Source organism: Anser cygnoides, chromosome 14 (genome assembly GCF_040182565.1).
Source record: "Anser cygnoides isolate HZ-2024a breed goose chromosome 14, Taihu_goose_T2T_genome, whole genome shotgun sequence".
NCBI lineage: Eukaryota > Metazoa > Chordata > Aves > Anseriformes > Anatidae > Anser > Anser cygnoides.
In genome coordinates, this window is record NC_089886.1 from 5,785,623 (window position 1) to 5,808,229 (window position 22,607).

The 22,607-nt window shown below is 42.4% G+C and overlaps 1 protein-coding gene across 2 annotated transcripts; it reads right to left on the bottom strand.

Annotated features, from left to right (window-relative positions):
- Positions 1-207: 207 nt before the first annotated feature.
- TBC1D9B (TBC1 domain family member 9B) lies at positions 208-22,369 on the bottom strand. 2 transcript variants are annotated; one of them, XM_066977217.1, is made up of 22 exons: positions 22,127-22,369; positions 19,447-19,557; positions 16,341-16,459; positions 15,098-15,326; positions 14,230-14,488; positions 13,351-13,558; positions 12,994-13,206; positions 12,618-12,779; positions 11,874-12,024; positions 11,253-11,467; positions 10,405-10,522; positions 9,936-10,221; positions 9,108-9,237; positions 8,588-8,686; positions 7,680-7,748; positions 6,669-6,909; positions 6,215-6,280; positions 5,989-6,060; positions 5,520-5,570; positions 4,643-4,690; positions 3,487-3,593; positions 208-2,702 (listed from the first exon to the last, which is right to left on the bottom strand). In XM_066977217.1, exons 1-22 carry the CDS (start codon positions 22,242-22,244, stop codon positions 2,010-2,012), a joined length of 3,765 nt encoding a protein of 1,254 aa, XP_066833318.1. In that variant the 5' UTR covers positions 22,245-22,369; the 3' UTR covers positions 208-2,009. The 2 variants fall into 2 exon arrangements, with proteins under 2 accessions (XP_066833318.1, XP_066833319.1); XM_066977218.1 differs by lacking the exon at positions 5,520-5,570.
- Positions 22,370-22,607: the final 238 nt, after the last annotated feature.

Here is a 22,607-nt window from a genome sequence, read left to right on the forward strand (position 1 = left end):
AATAATAATAATAATAATAATAATAATACAGATTCACCCCAGCCACACAGCGGTAAGCAAATACACATCAATAAATACGCAGAATAATAAAGACTCGCTGCAGCCCCCCCGAGTCTGCCCTTTAAGGTGACGGCCACGGCCAAGGAGCAAGCACCGTTCAACGAGCTCAGGGAACAAACAAGAAAAAAAGGGAGCCCGGGCCGCCCATAGGGTTCTGGTTCGTTTATTGAGTACATGACAGGTAAGACAGACAGTGTAAAATCACATGTAGTATTTGTACTTTTAAAAAAATTACAATAAATTACTGAATAATTAGTAAAAGCGGTTTTACCCATGGCTGCTCTCCGGCTACAGGACAGAGGAGGCAGGAAAATAAGAAATATGTACGAGCTGTGAATACACATAGAGAACGTCACAAGGGGGGATTAACACTGAGTAGCACACCGAGTAGTGTTACATGGGAACATCCGACCACACGCGTCCTTCCCAGCCTTTACATTCCCAATGCCAGCCAAAAGCTGTCGCAAACCTTGCCTTCAGTGCGGGGTTTGCTCTTGCTGAGCACCAGCATCTCTCGCTCTGGCCCTTCGAGGCAGATGCTTGCGCACTGAGATGAATTTAGCTGTACAAACAGCATTAATTCTCCTTCCTCGGAGCGGATGCCCTGCTACCAGAAGGCTAACTCTTAGTTTCTTCTGGGCTTTGCTGATTTAGAGAGCAGTCGCTCGGTCTCCCAGTTATTTAATCTCCTTAACTGGAAAGAGATCTAGTCTATTCGGGTTTCCCATAACGGGCTGATGGCAGAGCACCACACTGCTTTGACTTCTTCCTCTTCAGGTGTAAATGCCCTCTGATGTGCAGCAGTTTCTACGAGCACGTCCGTGGTTAGACACTTTGTACACGAGATGTTCAGAAGGGACACCCTCAGCAGCTGCAGGTGGCACAGCACTCCTGCAAACCTTCCTATCCCCAGCATTTGCAAGGGCTGACTGATCACAGTATTCTTAGGAGTCTTTCTGAAAATTGGACCCATGGCTAGTTAGCAAAAAAAAAAAAAATAAAAAAAATAGAGACTCAGCAAGAAAATGAATATTTTCTGTACCAACAGGGAAAATCCAGCAGACCAGTGTGCCACAGGTCTGCAATGCTGAGGCTGATTCACTGACTTGTACGTCAGGAACATACTCCCTCCTCCTTACAACTGTCACGGGCCCACTGATTGACTTAATATTACTTCTGCACTGAAGTCAAGGAGCTTGTGGCTTCCCAGACGAACTAAAAACAGTGGCTTTCAACGAATTAGAAGAGCAAAAGCTAGAAAACTGAGTTTATCTGAAAACCATCTCCTGAATGCTGAGTAAGAAAAAAGTCATCGTATGCTATGAAAATGCCAAATCACATCTGAAAGAAACCAGCAGATCTGAGAATGTCTGTGTTTAGATCTTGGGGTGCTGGGAGCAGTGGGGCACATCTGCATTATAGCTGCTGGGTCACAGAACAGCACTGAAGAACTTACAAGACTATTTATAGGTCAGGGTCCTACAGCACCTGAGGACACTGCATGAGCTCTCAGACTGCAGCCAGATGTGAACATGGTTTCAAGCCAGGCTGCATCTGCTGTGCAAGTTACCCAGGAACCTACAGCAAACAAGGGCAGGCAAGGAGCAGTTACTGTCTGAAATAAAACTTCATTAAAATAAAAGATAGCAAAAGGCAGACATGCATAATTTACGGTGGTAATTCTGTATGTCAGGGGCTATTAGGTTCTAATGGCTCTTGAGAATGTAAATCTAATTCTGCCAGCCCAAGTAGCCAAAAAAGCACCTACACAAAAGCAGTCACTGTCTGAAGCCCCATATCGATCAGAATCTATCGTAATTGTGTAGTTACTGGTCTCTGATTAAAGAACAACAACAATAGAAAAGAACAAACACAAAATATCAAACCATCCTGCCATCTGCCACATTATCTCCCTGTTTCATTTCCCAAAGACAATTACTGCTTTGAGTTCACCCTGACACGGAGGAAAGTTCGTAGTCACTGGATGAACTGAACTGCCTCTCCACCTTCTTCTGATCTTTAATCTTTTGGAGAATGTTGACCTTTTTCTCAAAGTAGTTTACGAGGGCTGTCTCAGTCAGCATGGAAGCTAAGATCTGCTCAAAGGAGATTGACCAGTCAGTGTCAATGGTACTGCCGTACCTGGCAGCTGCACTGCCACCTTCACAGCCAACCAGGACCGTGTCATCTGCAATGTCTTCACACTGCAGGGAGCCTGTGCTGACCATGGAGTAGGAAGACATGGACATATCATCTTTGGTTTCATCATCTGATAGCAGCTGCAAAGGAGAGCCTTGTCCTTCCCCTGACCCATCTCCTAGAGTATGGTTCTCCTGCTGGTTTTTTTCGGGCTGAGCATCTCCGCAGGTTTTGTCCTCATGGTCAGCTTGGGGTTGCTGCTCCACTGCCGAATTCTGACTCTGTTCAGATGTTGGTGACTCCTCTTCACTCACAGGATCTTGGGTACTGTTTGTTTTGCAGTCCTCAGACTTCCTTACAGGTCTGCTGGAGAACTTCTTTCCGACCTCCCCAATTCGCAGAAGGAGACTGGCTACAGTGGCAATTGCATGGTACAGCTCTTGTTCTACAGGGTCCTCACTGAACATGTTGTAAAGGGTCTTGCATAACTCTATGAATTGTTCCTTTCAAAGACAAAGACCAAAAATCATACTTAAGGATGTAAAAAGTTGACAGTGGTAGATGAAGCAACAGGCACTACCTTGCCTGACTCTTCATTTATTTGCCTCCCCATCAAGTAGTGACTTCTACTGATTCAGAACAGTCCAAATCAGGCAAACTCTTCTCTCTCTGCTGTACCGGTTAAACTGAGACACAGCTAGGAATTTAATAGTGGCAGTATTTTTGCTGCCAGATGAACTGAATGCTAACATGCTCACACCTGAGAAAACCTGAAGTTTTACTGCTACTCTTCTGTGGTCAGCTTCTACACATTTCCAAACTGGTATAAAAAGCACCCATAAAGGAAATTAGAGACAGAAAAGATGGCACTAGTCATCAGACTCTCTTGTAAACACATTCTTTGCTCTCTACCAAGAAGCTTTAACTTGAGGCAATGCAAAACCAAAAAGCCCAACAAGTTTGTATTACTGATGGCATATCTGAAACATACTGCTGCAGAGGGAAAACAAAGATTGCGGGTCTTACAGGAAAAGATGATCTGGAAGGCATAGAATCAAACACGTTTGACTGGTGGAAACAAAGCAGTTTGATAGCCAGCTACGTGCCCACTGAGGAATTAAACGCAACTGTATAGAACTAGAGGCTTCTAAAGCTCACCAGACCAGAAGAGCAAGGCAATCTACTGGCATTGGACTGAGCATGCTGGCAAAATAGCTGCCACATATTGCTGAATTCTCCAATAAGCTATCCGTCATCTAACTAGAAACCTTCAGGTTCACTTCTTACCTGGCTCATTTTGGGGAGATCTTTAATAGTTTCTTTCTTGGACTCTTTTTCCTTGGCCCACATTCTTAGGTAGTATCTATAGTCCTGTGGACTGGTACCTTTCTCCTCTGCAAAACAAGACCAAGGCACTACTGCCAGGGGGTTAATGGTTTCAGACAAAGAGAACCCCGTGTCAGCAAAAAATGCATTGGAAGCAGGTTTTTATTGACAGCTCAGGAAAGCATCTATCAGGAAAGCTGCATTGTTTTCCGCTGGCTTATCTGATAAAATTCAGTAGAGCAATAATCTTCACAATGACTTGCGTTGGAAGGGACCTTAAAGAGCATCTAGTTCCAACCCCCTTGCCATGGGCAGGGATGCCACCACTAGATCAGCCAACCTGTCCTTGAACGCTTCCAGGGATGGGGCATCCACAGCTTCTCTGGGCAACCAGGTCTAGTGTCTCACTACCCTCTGAGTGAAGAATTTCCTCCGAACATTTAATCTAAATTTTCCCTCTTTTAGTTTAAAACTGTTCCCCTTTGTCCTATCACAATCTGCCCATGTAAAAAGTCGCTCTCCATCTTTTCTGTAACTCCCCTTTAAGTATTAAAAGGCTCCAGTAAAGTCTCCCCGGAATATTCTCTTCTCCAGGCTGAACATCCCCAGCTCTCTCAGCCTTTCTTCATAGGAGAGGTGCTCCAGCCTCTAATCATCATTGTGGCCCTTCTCTGGACCCGCTCTAACAGGTCCAGATCCACATCTTTCTTGTTTTGGGGGTCCCAAATCTAGATGCAGCGCTCTAGGAGGGGCCTCACAAGGGCAGAGTAGAGGGGGACAGTCACCTCCCTCAACCTGCTGGCCACACCTCTATTGATGCAGCCCAGGATACACTTGGCCTTCTGCAATCTTAACACTCCTGCATTAGCCTGACTTCTAATAAATGAATTCTGTTAGTTGATAACTAACTAAATGTGATTTTCAAATGTTATGATCTTGGTAGGCTAAAAAGTCAGAGCAGTAAGGCATGAGAGAGGGCTACTTTGCAGCTCACGTCCCACTTTATCACTGTCCATGCGGGACACTTTGAAAGGTCTCCATGATACAGTGAAGGACAACGAAGTTGATAATATGAAAGAAACAAGACTGGAATGTGGTCTCTTTATGATAAAATTACCTTTTTCTTGACCATTGTCATTTCTCCTTCCTTTGTCTTCTGGGGTTTCTAAAAATAATGAAATTATTAAAAAGTCATTAATATCTGATTTTCAACAACACAACACATGAAGAATATAAGACAACTCATATCCAAATTAAAATCATCTATGGATATATTTAATAGAAGCTAGATCACACACTCCCACAGGACATAAGTGTGAGGGTGTTAGGATAAACTGGAAAAAAAGAAGCCACACTGAAAAAGTGGGTGAAACAGCTGGGGGAGGTGGCAGAACTCTAAAAGAAAGGGTGAAACAGACATGAAAGGCACCTAAGCAATGACATGGCTTAAAGACAAAAGTTCAGTTATCCAAAGCAAGATAACAAATGGAAAAAACTAATCCACAACTGAGCACACAGGGTAAGTGACTAATGTCTACACTGTCCATTACTCATGGGCTGAGCAGACATTTTGGCAGTAATTTGTGGAGTCTAAGTTTATGAATTTCACTTCCTATATTGTCACTAGACTGCACAGGAAATCTTGTCTGAGCTCAGACTTATTCAGTTGGCCATCTAGCACCAAACAGTGCAACTACCCCTTTTATTTAACTCTTTTTTTTTGGAGCATTATTCCATCTTGGTAAACATTAAGCACAAACAACATACTTTGTCCATACTTAAGATGGACAAAACCTATTTTGGCCAAGGTTGAAACACAACAGGTAGAATATATTGAAGTGCGTTTAATTACTTATAGTACTTTATTCACAGAGGGAATGTCATGAGCGAGGTGCAGCAGCAACTTCAGAGCATTTAAAATAGCATGTTGGTGCTGGCAGAAAATATCAGCATTACAGCCATGTTCAACGTGTGCACATAATCCATGGACTGACCTTGAGACTCACAGGGCAGGCAGAAATCCAGCTCTGAGACAAAAGGAGATACTGGAGCAGCAGAAAGAGGGGTTGAGGGGACAATATCCCAGATAAAACAGAAGAAAAGGCCACACAGAGACAAACACAGAGAAAGAAACAAAAACAAGAAGAGAGACAATGAGACTTGCATGAAAAACCCAAATCAGGGTGAGAGACAGGAACTGGTAAAAGCACACTGCTCCTTCTCAGCAGTCTCTGATTGTGCTTCAGAGCGTGCTGTGTCCTGCGTGAAATGGGTGCTCAGCAGTTTAAGCTCCGAACTTCTTTCCCATCATGCAATAACAGCAGCCAACTCACAACCACTGGCAATCTTAACATATTGCCCACCATGAGACCATGCCTTGCAAAAATCACCATTCACAGCACATGGATTTGTGCTGCAACTCCTACCTAAACTGAGAGGTACAGGCACAAAGTGTTGCATTACCTTCTGTCGTAACATCCTCTGTGAAATAACTTGTGGCCTCCAAAGCAGACTCTGTCTCCTCTGGATTCAGAGCTGTACTCACAGAGAAAGAAATGTTAAGATCTCTAAGGTAACTGAACAGTGGTATTACCCATTTCATCAGCAAAACTCATGAGGCATCCCTTTTCTATTGCATGTCAGAACAGACCATGCGCACTAGTAGCAGTATATGGAAGCAATCACTCACCAGGAGGCAGATGAAGTTTGTAAAGTATTTTGAGTTTATCAGTGAGGTCACCATGGTACATCCCACCTGCAAGTAAAAATATAAATAAATCAGAAGAGTAAGAAAATAGCAGTTAGGAAAAAGAATCACCCTCTGCACACAAGCTCAAAACAGAATGAGTTCCAATGCGATGAGGAAATGCTAAGCTGAATAAAGCCCTCTGCAGAAGCAGCAAAAAAATATCCCCAGCACAGCATCATCTTGTAGGTTTGCCACCTATTGTTTCCCAAAATAGGAGACATTCTAGAAGGAAAAAGGCATCTTTTGTTCTGCCTGAAACATCTTGTAAGACTGTCAACCCTCCCTTCACGACAGTGCAAACATCACCATCTCTTTATTTTTTTAGTTCTCTGTTTGGAAGAGGACAGAAAGTGTTTTCTTGTAATATTCCAAGATCTCCAGAAATACCACTTACTCATCCCTGTAACAAACTCCTTGAAGTTAATGAGAGAATCCCTGTTCTCATCCAGAAGCCGGAACAAGCGTCCTGCCAGCACAGGTGTATGTGCACCGCAGGACCAGGGTGTCAAACTGACGAACAGCTCTTTGAACTGCTCCATGTCTATGCGATACTGCTCCAGGTAGGGCAAACTCTGATCTCGGCGGGCAGCTGCAGCACGATTATTTCCCCAGTAGCAACTCATCAGATACTTTGCCTTTGGAGGGAAAGGATTGATAGGTCAGATTGCATTATACTACAACAATCCATGGGAGTGGAGACTTACAGCTCAAGAATAGCACCAAGCAAGCAGAGATGAGATATTTCAGACACCCTGTTTATCTCAACCATTATTACTAGCGTTATTTCACTACAAAATAGTACGATGTGAAGGAAGAGACAGGGATTTCACAAAACCATATGGAACACATTTAAGTGAAAAATACAAAAAAGATTATTTCAGGTTTGAATGAAATGAAACTTGGTATTTACTGCAAAGGGAACATGCAGATTTTAGAACTAGGACTCTGAATCTACAGCATAGTGGAACTGAATTTGCAGTGACTTTGGTAAATGCAGTTTGATGGTATTTTTTTTATTTATTTTTAAACAATACATACACTGGCAAGCAGAGGCAAAGCACTTACAGTTACAGAGCAACTCCATGGCAAACTTGAGAATAAAAACTGAGGTATAAGTCAATCCTAGCTCCTAAGTGCTGTGTGACATTCCTTTCCCTTGACTGGGCTCTCTAAATAAGCACCATTCAAACACTGTGAACTCGGTTTGACCATCTTTGCCCCCCAAGAATCACTTAGTAATAGAACCAGTCTCAGTTGCACCACATATAACAGAACCCCACATCTGCTTCTGACAAGTTGGATCAAGAATAAAAACAGAATCATTACTTCCTTTTTGACTTGTTCTGACATTTGTTCTGTGTCAGAACACATTCTTCCTCACTCTATAACTTCTATAGGTTCTTACCTTGAACACTACATACAGCTCTTCCAGTTCTTCAATAGAGAAACCAATGTCACTAGACACAGCTCGGACCTACAGTTAGGGAGAAAACAGAGTGAGCTATTTATTTCAAAGCTAGACAAATTAAATATGACTCACTGAAATATCTGTGTAACAAAGAAGAGAAGAAAACAATTGCAAGGAGATATGACACAAGAGAGGAGAGAAAACATAATTATTCCAGTACCTTCCACTGCTATGGATTACAGGTCAAGAAGACAGTTTCTGGTCATGCAGAAACCACTGACATTTTAAGCAGCTAGTAAAAAATTACTGATTACTTCGTGTTTCTGCAGCCCCGAGAACCCTATGTTGCTCCTCCCTCTTGTTTTTATCTTCAGATATTTGACTCAGATGCACAGAAAAACAACAGCAAAAGAAACAGATGGACAAGGTTCCCCACCTGGGATATGGGAGATAGTTGCAATAGATGTCGATATTCCTTTCTGGCCATGAACCCTTCTATAAAATTCCCCAACATGTTAACATACTCTCTAAATGGGAGAAAAATAATTATCTGCTATCTAGCTTTTCTGAAAGATTACAGGCAAGTAGGAAAACAGACAGCGTAAGGCAGTGGAGGCTATTACGAGGCCTATAAGCGGTTTTTATCTCCCTCCATGCCAAGTATCTCATTTGATCATGCCCCATCACTTTAAACCATTTTACTAGATTAACTAGAAGAAAACTGAAGATCCTGAAGAAGAAAACTGAAAATCCATTATTCCAGCCAGTAAATCCATTTCTCATATTAAGTTCTTCAGGTGACTTAAAACCAGGTTTGCTACACAGCAAACTTTCTAGATTCTTAAAGCAAAATGCATTGCATTAATATGCCATTTGGTAGCTCATTTAATCTGGGAGTCACATACCACGCTCTTCTTGGCTGTATCCTCTAGAGACTGGATCACCTTCAGCCTTTGTTTAAAACGCATTTGTTCAATGTCATCTGCCTTCAAATTGCTAAATTTCTACAAAAAAAAAAAGCAGACCAAGTCAGCATCATCTCCTAAAGAACAAATAATCCCTGTTCAGTTACATGTTCTTTAACAAGTGTAGTGGACCCTCAGAGATGATCTAAAAACCCCAGAAACCTTTTACCAGCAGCAAAACTGTGAGAAAAAACTGTGGAAATGAACTGGGATGTTTCCATGTTTCTGCAGCATACCTCATGATTTTTGCCAGTCTCCACTGGTGCTGGAGAGATTCTTTGGAATCCACAATAGTCAAAAGTTTTAGGCTCTCCTTATACCAAACAAAAAGATTAATGGCTTGACCATGCACTCCTTGAGCACCTCAAGCTACAAGCAGTTCAAATTCTGGCTGCATAAGTATAAAACTGTATTTTAGGAGAGAAAAATCACTTAGGCAAAAACTAAGCCAGAACCTGACCTCATAGGATGTTTTGATGAGGTCAAAGATGTCAATTTCAAGTGGTGGGTCATCTCCACTGGTCAATAAGGCATGCAAGTGGGGAATAGGGGGTGAGACGCTCTGTCTGTTAACTACATTGTCCAAATACCTGTGAAGAAAACCAACAAACAGATCCAAGACTCCAGGATTAGTGTCAAAGAAAAGCAGTAATATCCTAAATGCATCAGTCCTAACTCCTTTGTATTATTAATGTAAACATATAGGAAAATTTAATTTTTCCCAGCTAACCTACAATGCTATCCTTAACATCTCAGACAGCTGATTTTCACTCTATTTTGGGGATATCTATTCTGTTCAAAAGCAGGCTCCCAGCAGTAAGCTGAAGATCTTACTGTAAATAGGATAGATTCACATTTCAAACAAGGAAATCTTTTATTTACTATACTTGGGAAATATCTGCTTGATAAAGTTTTCTATTACAAGAAGGCCATTCTTGTCAGGACTTGTTCTTAATAGCGGATTAGAATTCTTCTGTGAATTTTGGATAAGCAACCCTGTGGATTTCAAATTCAAACTGAGAAACAGGAATGTAGTACGCCACAAAGCAAACAACTCTGGAAATATGGGATTCCTCAGCTCATACTTCAGCTGAAAATTTGTTTCAGCTGTTGCAGAAAGCAATAGCAAGCATCTCTGGTGCTCAAGTTTCATCCTAGACAAATTTCTATGACCTGCTATGTAATGGAATTCAGGGGAACTAAGACTCTCTCTTATAAGGCAGAAAGGAGTGACAACTAAAAAGGGTACCATCACCATTCAGTTATAAATAAGAACAAGTAATGGTACCTGCCCAGGATAGTCATGGCTTCACCTTCATCACAGCACTGTAACAACTTCTCCATGTTTGCATCAAGTATGGCCAATGACACCTGTAAGATAAACTTGATGCCCTCATAGAAAAAACAGTCAACAATGACCACAGCACTCTCAAAGGGCATGACACTGAGAAAGAGTGTGAGAAACCAAGAAAGGGATATGGTGGAAATCACTCCCAGCTCCTGCATCTTTTCTGACAGCTGTGGAAGATACTCTCGTGTAAGTTCTTCAAAGATGCCTTGGTCCACCAATGCACCTGGGAAAAGAGACAAGAACAATGTCAGAACTCGAATTTGCGGGGTCATGGTACTGTAACCAAGCTAATTAATTAGAAGAGTTCTAATCTGAAGTAATCTGAAGAAACAAAATATTCCTGAGAGATGCTGATAGAACTGTAGCTGAAAATCCAGGCTCCAGCATGAAATTGACAGAGACTCACCCACTACTCTTGTATTGTAGTAATCTGGCAACATCCGCTCACATAAAGCCACTAGGAGCCAGAAAGCTTCTTCCTCATTGCAGTATAACAACAGCACTGATGTAACAATGTTCATTGCCTATGTGCCGGCAGCATTAAATACACAGAGAGAGAGAAACATGAAGACGTTCATGAAAATTCTGTCATTACAGATGAGCTAAACTTAAAGAGCGTGATTACAGCAAAGCAGTCTTGTGGGACTGAGAGTCAGATTTATTTCCAGCTTTTACTGGTATCTGAGTCACTAGGTGACCTTGAGACAATTAACCTTCCTGTTTCAGTTCCTCTGTGAGGCAGCAGATAATGTAACTACTCTTTGTGAGGCACTTTTGTTAATAAACATGACCATATATGATTTTCAAAGTTTTCAGAAAAAGCTTTGATCGTAACAGAACAATGTAACGAGAACCTCTCATGGCATAGCAATACACAAAACAAATCTGAATTTCTACTGAGTTGTTTCGCAAACAAGCAACTGGCTTCATTTGTGATGTATTGCTCATGTGCATTGCCATTCACTCAATTTCATTGCTCATTTCAAGGAAACCATGAGATGCTTTTCTTGAAGTAAGGAGAGCTCCAGCAGAAAAACTACCGAAAGAATGTGTCACCACACGTAGCAGAAATGTGCAAAGTCTATATAAACACTGTATCCAAAGGATAATTAAGAGATCCGTGCAATATCACTTCTTTCCACCACATGGGCAGCAAGAAGGAAAAGCTTGAAACTGAACAAAGAACTGCTGAAAAGATCCAATACAGTCATGGTAACCATGCAGGGGCTAATAAGTCTAAGACTTCTTTCTTACCTGACAGTACCCAATTGTTGGATTTCTGAATGCATAAGCTGTTAAGACTCTCCGGAGGGCAGCAATTCCCAACTCATTCTGGAAGGCAGGATGTTCTGGCATAGAACGGTGCAGATCCCTCTCAATTTCTTCTGTAGCAAGATTGTACTTTCCCATTGACTTTTCCACAAGATCTCCATAGTAACCAGGATGAGTGACCATCTCGTTCCAAGCCCCTGTAATGACAAATAAATACTGCATCACTTCTTGTGCTTCAGAATACAGACTCTATGCCCACAGCATCAGAGAAGAGGTGTCCAGGAAGCACTACACAAACTCAGCAACTACAAATAGATATGAAAGTATAGAAACAAACTCTCTGTTAAAGCATCAGGTTAGAGTGTAGGTCCCAACACTGAAATTCAGACAAAATTGATCAAAGAGCAACTACACTCATAAATAAAGTCATACTAGTAATGCAATCACTGCATTTTTGCTCAAAACCACAATGAAGTATAATTCAGGTGGAGTTAACTTCTGATTTATCTCTTCTGAAATGAGCTGTGATTTAGAGCTTTTCCCTTGAGATGTGCAGAACACTTATTTCTGCTAGCTGCCAAAGTATCCAGCACAACCTCCTACCTGAGAAAAGTAGCCACAGCTCTCCACGAAGATTCTCTGGAATTCCTTTCTGCACCAGCTCCCTAGTCTTGGCAGTGCGATACATACACATCCCTCTCCCATACTCAAAGAAATGAATGTTCCAAGACTCTTCCTTCATCTTCTCCTTTGCCTGCACAGGAACAAACAAAGTCATTTTAGGAGATCAAAGCATTTTTATATTTGCATAACAGGTGATTTCTGGGTACTCAGGCCTCCATTTCATGAAAGAAATGTACTGTGACACCTAAAGATTTTCTTCTGCTGAATAAAAGGGTGTATGCTAATCTATACTGTTCTGAATCAGTTCTGACCTGCTTTAAGTTGTCTCCACCAGAGAACATGGGCTGTGCAATGGTATTACACCTTGCAAATCTCTACATAAATGCAAGAACCTTGGTCTAAGATGATTGTCTAGGAAGCAGAGACACCAGTTCTCTACTGCTTTGATGTGAAGAAAAGCAGTTCTTCACAGATACTAATTTGTATCCCAAAAGCACACTAACACAGGTTTCTCAGCCTCTACTCATGTATCTCAGTCCTCATACAGTAAGCTGAGGGTCAGGTTACATCTATGCAGCACTACATGGTGACAGACAGTGATACTGCAGAGGTGACAGAAGCTAGGGAGAAAACGCATTTATAGAGTCTCAGAGCAGGACAGGAAATCTGCTGCCTACTAAACACTATTTATAGTTAATTGCTCTAAGTTAAAATATCATTTACCCCTTTGGGTCCCAAGAGCTCCTCAGAATTTCTTCTAAAAAGTTTGAGTAGTCCCTGGGAGGCTGTTGGCACCTCTCCTGCACAGAAGTTGACAGGTCGATTGTTGAGAGCAGACGTGGGGCTAACTGCAAGTGGGCTGCTGGAAGGCAACTCTGGAACCTCCTAGAAAATGCAAACATTTACTTTGATAAAAAACATAATATATTTCTATTGTTGTAAAGTTAGTCGTACGTAACATATCTGCCAGACTGGAGACAGAGGTGGTAGAGAAGAGGTGGCTACAGTCCTGGCTTTTCCTTTATATCATCCTTCAAGAACTATCCCAGTGTCCACCTGAAAGGTGGACAAATGCTCCTCCCACCTATTTCCTTAGTACCTCGCATCCAGCATCACCCAAATTCCACTTCCATTCCCTGTCACTGACGCATGGTTTCTTGGATGGTGTTCTCTGCAAGAAGTCAGAGATTCTCTGTACCAAGAAATCTCGGTCCTTCAGATTGGCAAAGAAGAAGGTCATTTTACTTTTAGTGCTGATGGACAGAGGGCTGGGCAAGACACTGGAACTATCGGCCTTCTCAACTATTGTCACCTAGAAGACAAAGACAGAAGACAAAGGGCACAAGACATTTGGATCTAGCAGATTCTCCATTATCTGCAAAGCATGACACAAAAGCTAGAAGCAGACAAAAAGATAAGAAAAGGCTGTAGTAATACACAATTAAGGAATCCCTACCTCCCTGAGAGGAATGATGAGATGACAAGCCTCCTCTGCCTTGCTGGCAAAACAGATGTAGTTGTTGGAAACAAACATCTGGCCAGGAATGTGCATCTTGTTGAATGGTGTCCACAAGGTACAGTCTGTATGTCCATCCAGGCACTCATCCTTGGGCAGCCGAAAAGTGGCACGGTAGCATTCGTTTTTGGCTCGAGCATCAAGGTCTCTGGGGAAAAGTAGAGAGCAGTCCCTAGAGTTTTTTTTTTTCTCATTGGAAAAACCCACACAAACACTAGTGTAAGTGTTCGTTCCAGTAACAAACTCCAGACTGTGCTGTGAATTCTTACTATTCATTTCTCTAACTGAGATGCCACCCCTTATCTGACTCCTCTTTCAGCCTTCAGACATGCTTCACTGACAAGGTATGTCCTGCAATACAAGATAAAATAGGCAAGCGCATCTCAGAACAGAAATCTGGGAAACTGAAATGTGACATCAGATTCAGAAACTGTTAAGAACAGTCCCCAGTGGAAGGATTTTTTGCAATAAACATATTTATTTTTATAAATTTTGAACTTCAGGCCAAGGGGACAGCGTCATTTTCTTCTTTCACACTTTCTTTTTTAAATACGATTTTCAATAGTTTGAAGTTGAAAAGTCCTTCTGAGAGCCTCTAGTCTGTACCTTCATGCATGAGAAAGACATGAGGGTTTATGTGCATTCAGTACCAATTAGGGATGGAAAAAAACAACAGGCAGAGGGCTAATGACTGAAATAAGTGATGCATCGCCTAGAGTGAGAAAAACCCAGGGGCACCTGAGAGCTACACAGTAATGCTGATTTATTATTACAATCCCCTTTCCTCTGTCTTCTCTTCTCACTGCTGGAAACACACACCTTTTTAGCGCAGAGATGTTCTTAAGAGGCTTCCTGGGCTTTGGGAGGGACTTGTCCTGTAGGAAGCTCTCATTATCCAGTAGCTGCCGCATAGCAATGTTAGCCAACTGCTCCATCAACTTGAAGGTCTCATTGATGTTAAGAAACATGGAAAAATAAAGTTCGCTGTCCCTTGTGCTCACTTTAATGCACTCAGGGAACAGCAGCGTAGCATTTTTTTCTAGCTGGGTTACATCCACCCATTGAATCACCAGTGTCACTAGGAAAAAAAAAAGTTAAAAAAGCTACTATTACAAATTGAGACGAAACAAAAATCAGAAATGAAGCTCAAGAAGCAAGAAAGCTCTCAACGTAGCAGTATTTTTCTCCTCTTACACATGCACATTTCTTTTCTTTATACTTTTCTGGGTTCTCCAAAAATACTTGGAAATATTCCTTGGGAATAGCTGGACTAGAAATAATGCAGCTCCAAAGGACTCTATCAATTAAATGCTTTCAATTACAATTACGTTTTAATTCTTTCTTTCTAGCAACTTTGTACTCAGGGGCTTAAGCTTTGTAAATACTAGGTGGTGGTTCCCAAACAAAACTCACTGAAGTAAAAAAATTGCTTGGTTCTCTAATTCTGTGGAAGTAAAAGCCCAGGTGTACAACCTGGCAGTTTAAACTTCACTGAAGTGCCTATGAGCGTAAGGACTGATCTACAAGTCGAGCCATAGCTCAAAGGATTCCTAAAGAGAAAAACAAAACAAAACAAAACAAAATACCATTCAGCTTAAAAAAAAAAAAAAAGTCCCCATGAAAGATCACCCACATCAAAAAGATCATGGGTAATAGCAGGAAAACAACTAGTAAGTTTATAACTCACCCTCTTTGCCCAGTAGGAAGGAATAGAAACAGAGGTGATTGACAGTGAGGTACAGCCATCCCTGCCGGGGTACACGCCCCTTCCAATAGCTGCAAGAATAGTAATTGACCAACTTCTCCACCTCTGGCATCCCAAACTGCTTCCGCATCTTCAGTTCAGCCTCTTTGAATTTACCTGGATCCTCTTCGCTCTGGGGCTGCTGATTCTTGTTCTCTTCAGCAATAATTCCCTGAAGGACACGGGAGGAGAGACACAGAGATAAGAAATGCCTGCTGACAGACAGAATATACAGTTAAAGGTCACAGCAGCAATCCGGAAGACAGAAAGAAGAAACACTACACAGCAGTCAACATTTCTCCTGTCAAGTTAGAGAAACAGTAGACATGTAGAAAGAGCAGTCAGATAGCCTGGGAGTCTACGAGCTGATCTGCTCCTGAACACACGCAGCTAGTGTTCACATCTAACATCTGACTGCATTTCTCACAGCTGGTCTGGTAACACTCTGAACACCCTGCAGGAGAACTGGTCTGTTTTCACTTGCGAACACGCTTCTTCAACAGGAAGATCATCATCTGTCAGGAAGCACCGAGCTCTGCAAACTGTCAGATCTTGACCGGCCAGAAGGAAAAACAAATTACCACAATCTCTCTCGCACACAGACACGCAGCAACTACAGAGAAACCTGACGAGTATTAGAAAAGCCTCAGACTGCTTCTGTTCAATAAAAAAACTGCACGTTAAGTTTCTACTCTGCAGAATCTGTGGGCTGGTCATCTGAAGTGTGTTAACTGCACAACAAGCAGAGACACCTGTCTGAACGCCCATGCAAGTTAGGGTTCAGTTCCTTTACATCCTAGATGGCCTCTAGACCATCACAGGAACACAAATGCATTGCTTACAAACTAGAATTCTCTCCTCCATATTCATTCCTAGATCAACTTTAGTTTAACAGTGTCAGAGGTTCGCAAGAATATATAAGAGATTAGATTTTAATTAGTTACCCTAAGTAGGCTGTTCCTTGACATCTACTGCCCATAACCTCCCCCCCCAACATTTGTCCAGTGTTATGGACGTAATGTCATGCTGACAACACTGTATGCATTTCATGACAATTCCAAATGCATGTCTGAAGCTCTGCAATGGAGCTCTTGCTTCCTCCCTCACAAGGGTAAAAAAGTTCTTAATACCACCTCCCTATTCTTTATCAGGATCTAGAAGTCTTTCAGGGAAGCATGTCCCTTACATGTATCTTGCCCTTGACAAAGGTGGTGATATCTTCTTCGTTATCAAAGATGGATAGAGTCTGCAGTAAGTTATTCTCCAGCCATTCCCAGTGCTTTGTGATCTCTTTACGAGATGATCCTAGTTGAAGGGGTGAAAGATGAAGGGAAGGGCAAAGAAAAAAAGAAATTAGAACAAGCTCTTTTTTTCTCCAAGTTTATAGCAGTAAATTAATAATTACCAAACAGTGATGAAACATCGAACACACCAATTGTATACATGTTGAGGATATTATATACACACCATTATGTTTCTAATGAAATGTCTCAGTTGCCACTGAGGATAACAAGCACACTACCAACACATCATCCTATTTGCAATTACACAGCAAAGTGTTGTTTTTTTTTCCCCAGACAAAAAGCATTGTTACGCTCCACAGAAGAAGTACTCTTTTAATTCCTAATAGTCTAGGATAAAAATAATGAACTTTCAGAAGAAACTGGAAATTTCAGAACAATCAAACTTTTTACACCTACAAAGGGGTTTCATTTTTCATGGGCAGCAGAGAACACACAATTACAAAACAAAAAGCAACCGAAGTATTCAAATGTCAGATGCTATGTTCTTTGCTTTCTTAAAGAAAAAAAAGGTCTCAGCAAAACTTGTATCAAACAGTTAGCTGTCTTTAACCATATAGCCCACAAGGTTCACAGAGGACAAGCTTCGCTGTGTAGCCAGTTTAATGAACTCTTCTATAAAAAGTTGCTTTCATTAACGTTTTGTTTCCTTAATTGTTTCAGAGATTTATGTTTAGTAAAAGATTTCTTCACCTCTATCAACGGCTATTACTCTATTCTTTTATGCAGAAGAAATAAAAAACCAATTCAATTTTTTAAGAAGATAAGAAACAACATTAAACGCCGACAAAACTGAATTTGCAAGTCAAAGACACTTGTAAATTTCTCATTGCCAAATTCCAGTAGATTCATCCTTTGAAGTTTCAAACAAAAGCAATGGGATACGTAAAAATGTTAACAGCATGCCTCCCACTACTCAAATTCTCTGCTAGAACATTAAACCCCTCAATGTGGTTAATGAAGGCAATGGAGAAAACAGCTGGAAACACAAACAGTCCCCTAAAGCTACTGCTCTACCTGACTTTCTTTTTTAAGAGGCTGCTTCAGCAAAGAAACAATATTTGTGTATTTGTAGTTGGATACCTGGCCACAAAACCAAACCCCAGCTAATCTGTGGTTTCATAAGCAAAAATAACTCCAGAACCTGAAACCAAAAACTAGAAGCAAATAAGCTGTCTTGTCTCAGAGGACTGCAGGACTACGAATTCGAGTTTCTGTGTACATGTCCATGGGTTAGACACCAAATATAGTTTCTTCTGCTTTTGTATATAAGTTTACTTGATGTTTATTCTAGCCATTTGACATTGTTTCTGAAGCATAACTAATTTTGAATAATATAAAATGGCTAATTTTAAGAGCACAGAATTATCAATTACAGGATGCTTTGGTCGTCAAAAACAACAACAACAACCAAACACACCAACAGTCAAGCAGTAGCGGCGGGGGAATAAATCCCATCTTCTAGTTTGTTTCATGACCTGCATCTCTCACCAAGCGACAGCAAACATACTGCTAAAAGACAGGTCTCAATAGTTGAGGTCTTTCTACAAACAACATTAGAATAATATACACAAAATGACTAAAATGCTGCAATTTCTACAAAGAGTTCTAAGAACAAAGTGCTGAAGGCTGAAGCTGCATGCATAACCGGAACGTTGCCCACTAGTATTTACACATGACAAACCATACATTAAAGATGGACATTTTTCAGCTAGGGAACCATGTAAATTTTATAACTTCAAGTGAATGCCAGTACTCTTCTTCTGACAGAAACAAGAGAATATATGATATAATTAAAAACAGTACTTTGGATGAGTATAATGTATTTATTCTAGTATAATAATTTATCAAATTCCATACAGTTGCTATATAGCCCATCTCATTCTACCATGCTGCATCACTTCAAAGTAACTGAAATATTGAGAATATAAGCTAATGCACTACTGAAATTGTACAAAAACACACTCACTGAGCGTCAAGATACTACAGAATTATTTGCACCATGTGTGGCTACTAAATATTCTGTGTTTTTTTTTTTCCTATTCAGTTTCTGTTCTGCCATCTTATTTTCCTGTTTTCTTCTTCTCTGCCTCCTCGTTCGTCAAAAGGGAAACTGAGTTTCTGTGGAACACAGCAATTTCTAAAGCTCTCCTGCTGAATTTAAGCAGCTCTGCAAGGGCGAATATTGTGTTGGTTGCCTGGGGACAAGATGGGAACAGGGAAAACAAGGTTTCAACATCTGTAGGCTTAGCAAATAATTACTTCATGCTCAGATTTTTACTTCTCAACCACAAAGTGAGAAGTGAAGATGCTTATTGTAAACAAAGTCACTCTAACAAATATGTCTTAAGATATTTTCAGCAACCAGTAGGACTTAAAGCCTTAAGCAAAGTTCACCACTGGATACCAGAAGGTTGTACCACAATATTCCAACGCAGCAGCTACATCTGTCAAGTAAAAGAGGCCAAGAATTCTTGCTGTTTAAAAAAAGATATATATTAATATATTTTATAGATATACTACAGCTATACATCTATTACAGGCCAGAAATAGCAGAAGAAAAAAAAAGGATGAAAACACTAAGAAGATTTCCACAAGAGTGTTTGGCACTTTGAATGACCTTACACGTTCCCATTTGTGCTCTGTTCCTGGTAAGCAGGTTTTCGCACAGCACTCATTATCCCACAGAAATCTTTTTCATCACAGCTTTATTTTCTGAGCAATCCACTATGACCCTACAAACCGATATATCTCGGAAGATACAAATTTCATAACAGCTGCAGAAACGGAAGCTTTTACAGAGCCTTATGTTCACAACCTATAGTTTAAACAACACCAAGAAGTTTTGCCGTTTCTGGCATCACCCACTGCCCCACCAACATTTCCTGAGCAGTCAAAGAATACTCCTATGTGGGTAACTGATCACCTGAAGAAAACAGAGAATAGAATAACATGAATCCAGCCTCTGACAAGAGTCCCGTCAATACATACCACATGCTACTGCCCAATATACTTGAGAGTCCTGAGTCTGGTGCAGAATACGGTACGGGGCAACTCTGGCACTGGAATCCAAAACTACATCTAACGTTCCCACAAGGAGACCTAGGGAGCAAAGATACAGATATTAAAGCAATGCAATACCAAACCAAAGAATTGGGTTAAGCAAAAATACATCACTGACACTACAGAAAAGTACCAGTGGTCTCATTATGCACCCTGTGATGGTACTTGGTCAAGAAAACAAAGACATAAATCCAGTCACTGAAAGCAAATTACCTATGAGCCACCAAAGGTAATCTCACTGTTAATGGCTGAAGTTTAGATGGCAATTAAATATCTACTAAACCTCATTATGATCCTCTGCCTTCCTAGGAGAGTTTTATAATGAAATTAAATGCATTTTTCTCCATGGGATCCGGACAAATAGGAGAGACAGTTAAAGTGGAACGTCTTCAGACTAACTTTGTCTGAGAAATACTTCTCCAAAAACAGAGCTTTGTCCTCAGTGCGGGCAATAATCCCATAAGCCTCTAAGATCTTTCATCACTGCATCCAAATGATTGCAACAAGAATATGAAGTCTCCAGAATCTCCGTGCTTCTGCTACTAACTGATTTTTAAGCCACTGAACTAGAACATGAAAGAGTTTTCAATACCGTATCTTTCAGCATCACCTATGCAAACAGAAGACAAGGTCCATTCCAAAATGGAACCAAATAGTTCTAGAAAACTGGTACTGCCAGGTTACAGTGATGTTCCTATAGGTATTTCAATTAAATAAAGAATGCAGGTAGAGAATCAAAATTCGGTAATTCAGAAGTTATTTTTTTAATATGATGTTAAATAAAAAGGCAGGCATTTTCAAAAGTAAATGCTGACCGCCACTAGACTTCGTAAAGCAAATCCATTCATTTCAATTACATCAATTTGCTAGTTAAATCAAATATTTAAGATGATACTTTGTTTTATTAATTCTATATAATGTACTACGAGCACCTTTAGCATAAATTAATTTTGCAACATCTTCATGATTTCGTTTTCTAACCTTAGAACAGGGAGAGAGAGCACAGTTGCTCCTCTGGAGTGCTATTCAGGAGACCCAGGCCCGATTCCCTGCCACCCTCCCTATGCTTTGTGTGAGCCTGAGCAAATTGTACTCATCTGTATCTTTCACTATCTGTGAAACTTCCTTCTCCTCTTCTTTATCTCCCTCAGTTACCCAAAAGCAAGCAATAGATTAAGGACATAGCACTGACCCTACTTCAAGAGAAGCACCACAGATAACACGATCATCCAGAGACCATCCACATGGGGTTTGGTAATCCTTAAAACAAACACGTATGCATCCAGCACAACAGGATCTGTTTTGGCTCCAAGTTTCTTGCGTATAGTTGTCGGCAGAATGTGGATTAAAAACTCATTTTGTATACTTCCTATAACAACACTGGATGTGTCATATACATTGACACATGCACCAGTAACAAGACACATTTAAGACCTTGAGTACAACAGCGATTTAAACAACTTGTTAGCTTGGCTGAATATCTACATTCTAACCCCCAGATGTGAACTTGCAGCTGTACAGCTCTGTAAGGAGCTCGTGCGGCTCCCAGCACGCAGGGGCTCTGGAGAAGACTCTCACTGGGCTGGACTTGCTCAAGAAGCAAACTGGCTCAAAGCTTCAACCACTTAAGAAAACACAAGTCTAAATGTTTAATCGTCCAAAGCAGTGCCAAGAGTGACTTCTCCTCGTAAAGAAACTGGGAAATTCCAGAACACATTTATATGCTCACACACAAAATTACACTAACCGCGTTACATAAGAGAGTAATTCAAAACCATTTTAAGTATCGTGAAAAAGATGAAATACGCTAAGGATGTTTATCAACTGTGTCATTTCTGTAGTCTGTATTTTCTGTATTTGGTCCACAGGGCCAATACACGAGGCCGGTTGCGCGTAACCCAACCGACGCAAGAGGCACCTTTTTATTATTTACATAACTGTGCAGACATTCCGCACATAAACGGGGTGTTTGGGAAGGGAGGGAATTCTGCTGCCGTGCACGTCGTGCCTTGGCCACAGTTATGTCCGTTTAACGGTCCCTGTCCCCAGCCACGGGTACCGGGCACACGCACCCAGCGCCGCTCGGCTGCGTGCCTGTCAGTTACCGCATGGCTTCCCCTCCGTCCACGCACAGCACCGTGAGCGTCCCCCAGATATGTAGGGGCACCCCAGGGCTATCTGTGAGCACCTCAGCGATACGGGCGAGTACCACAGCGATACCTCTATCGCAGCGATACCTCTATCGCAGCGATACCTCTATCGCAGCGATAGCCGCGAGTACCACAGCGATGCCTGCGAGTATCACAGCAACGCTCCTTACAAACCACACCTTGCTCTCCCCCAACCTAAACCTTTTTTTTGGGGGGGCATGAAGCACACCCCAAGGACCCGAGGCCACCTGAGCGACCCAAAAACCCTTTATCCCAACCCAATTTTTCCCGGGCCAGGCGGGGAGGGCCGGGGCCGCCCGGGGGTGTCTCGGAGAAGGCCGGGGCCCCCTCAGGCCGCCCGCCCCGGGTCCCCCACAGCCCCCGCGCAGCCCCGCGCCTCTCTCGGCCCCTCAGCGCCCCCCGGGCCGGAGCCTGCCCCCAGCCCCGCCGCGCCTCACCCGTGAGGCCGCCCCCTTTGCCGTGTCCCCGCCGGCGCTGGAGCAAGAAGAAGGGGTTGGCCCGCTCCGTCACCCACAGCGCGCCGGCCAGCAGCACCTCCTCGGGCCCCAGCCACATGGCGGCGGCTCGGCCCGGCCCCGGTTTGGCTCGGTTCGGCCCGGCCCGGCCCGGCCCGGCCCGGCCGGAGCGCTGGGGGGGAGTTGGCGCAGGGGGAGCGGCCGGGCCGCGCCGCGCCGCCCGGTCACGGGGCCGCGCCGGCCGCCATCGCGCCCCCTGGCGGCCCGGGCCCCGCACGGCAGCGGGGCGGTGCCGTGCTGCCGCCGTGGCGCCGCGGCCCGCTCCGCAGGCTCCGCAGCGAGGAGGTCGCGGGTTCGAATCCTGCTCCCGGATATTGTGCGGTGGGATTTACCTGCCTGCTGTACCGCTCCTCCGGTTGCCGTTCTTCGCACCTCAGCGGCTGCAGGGAGCTGTGTGCTGCAG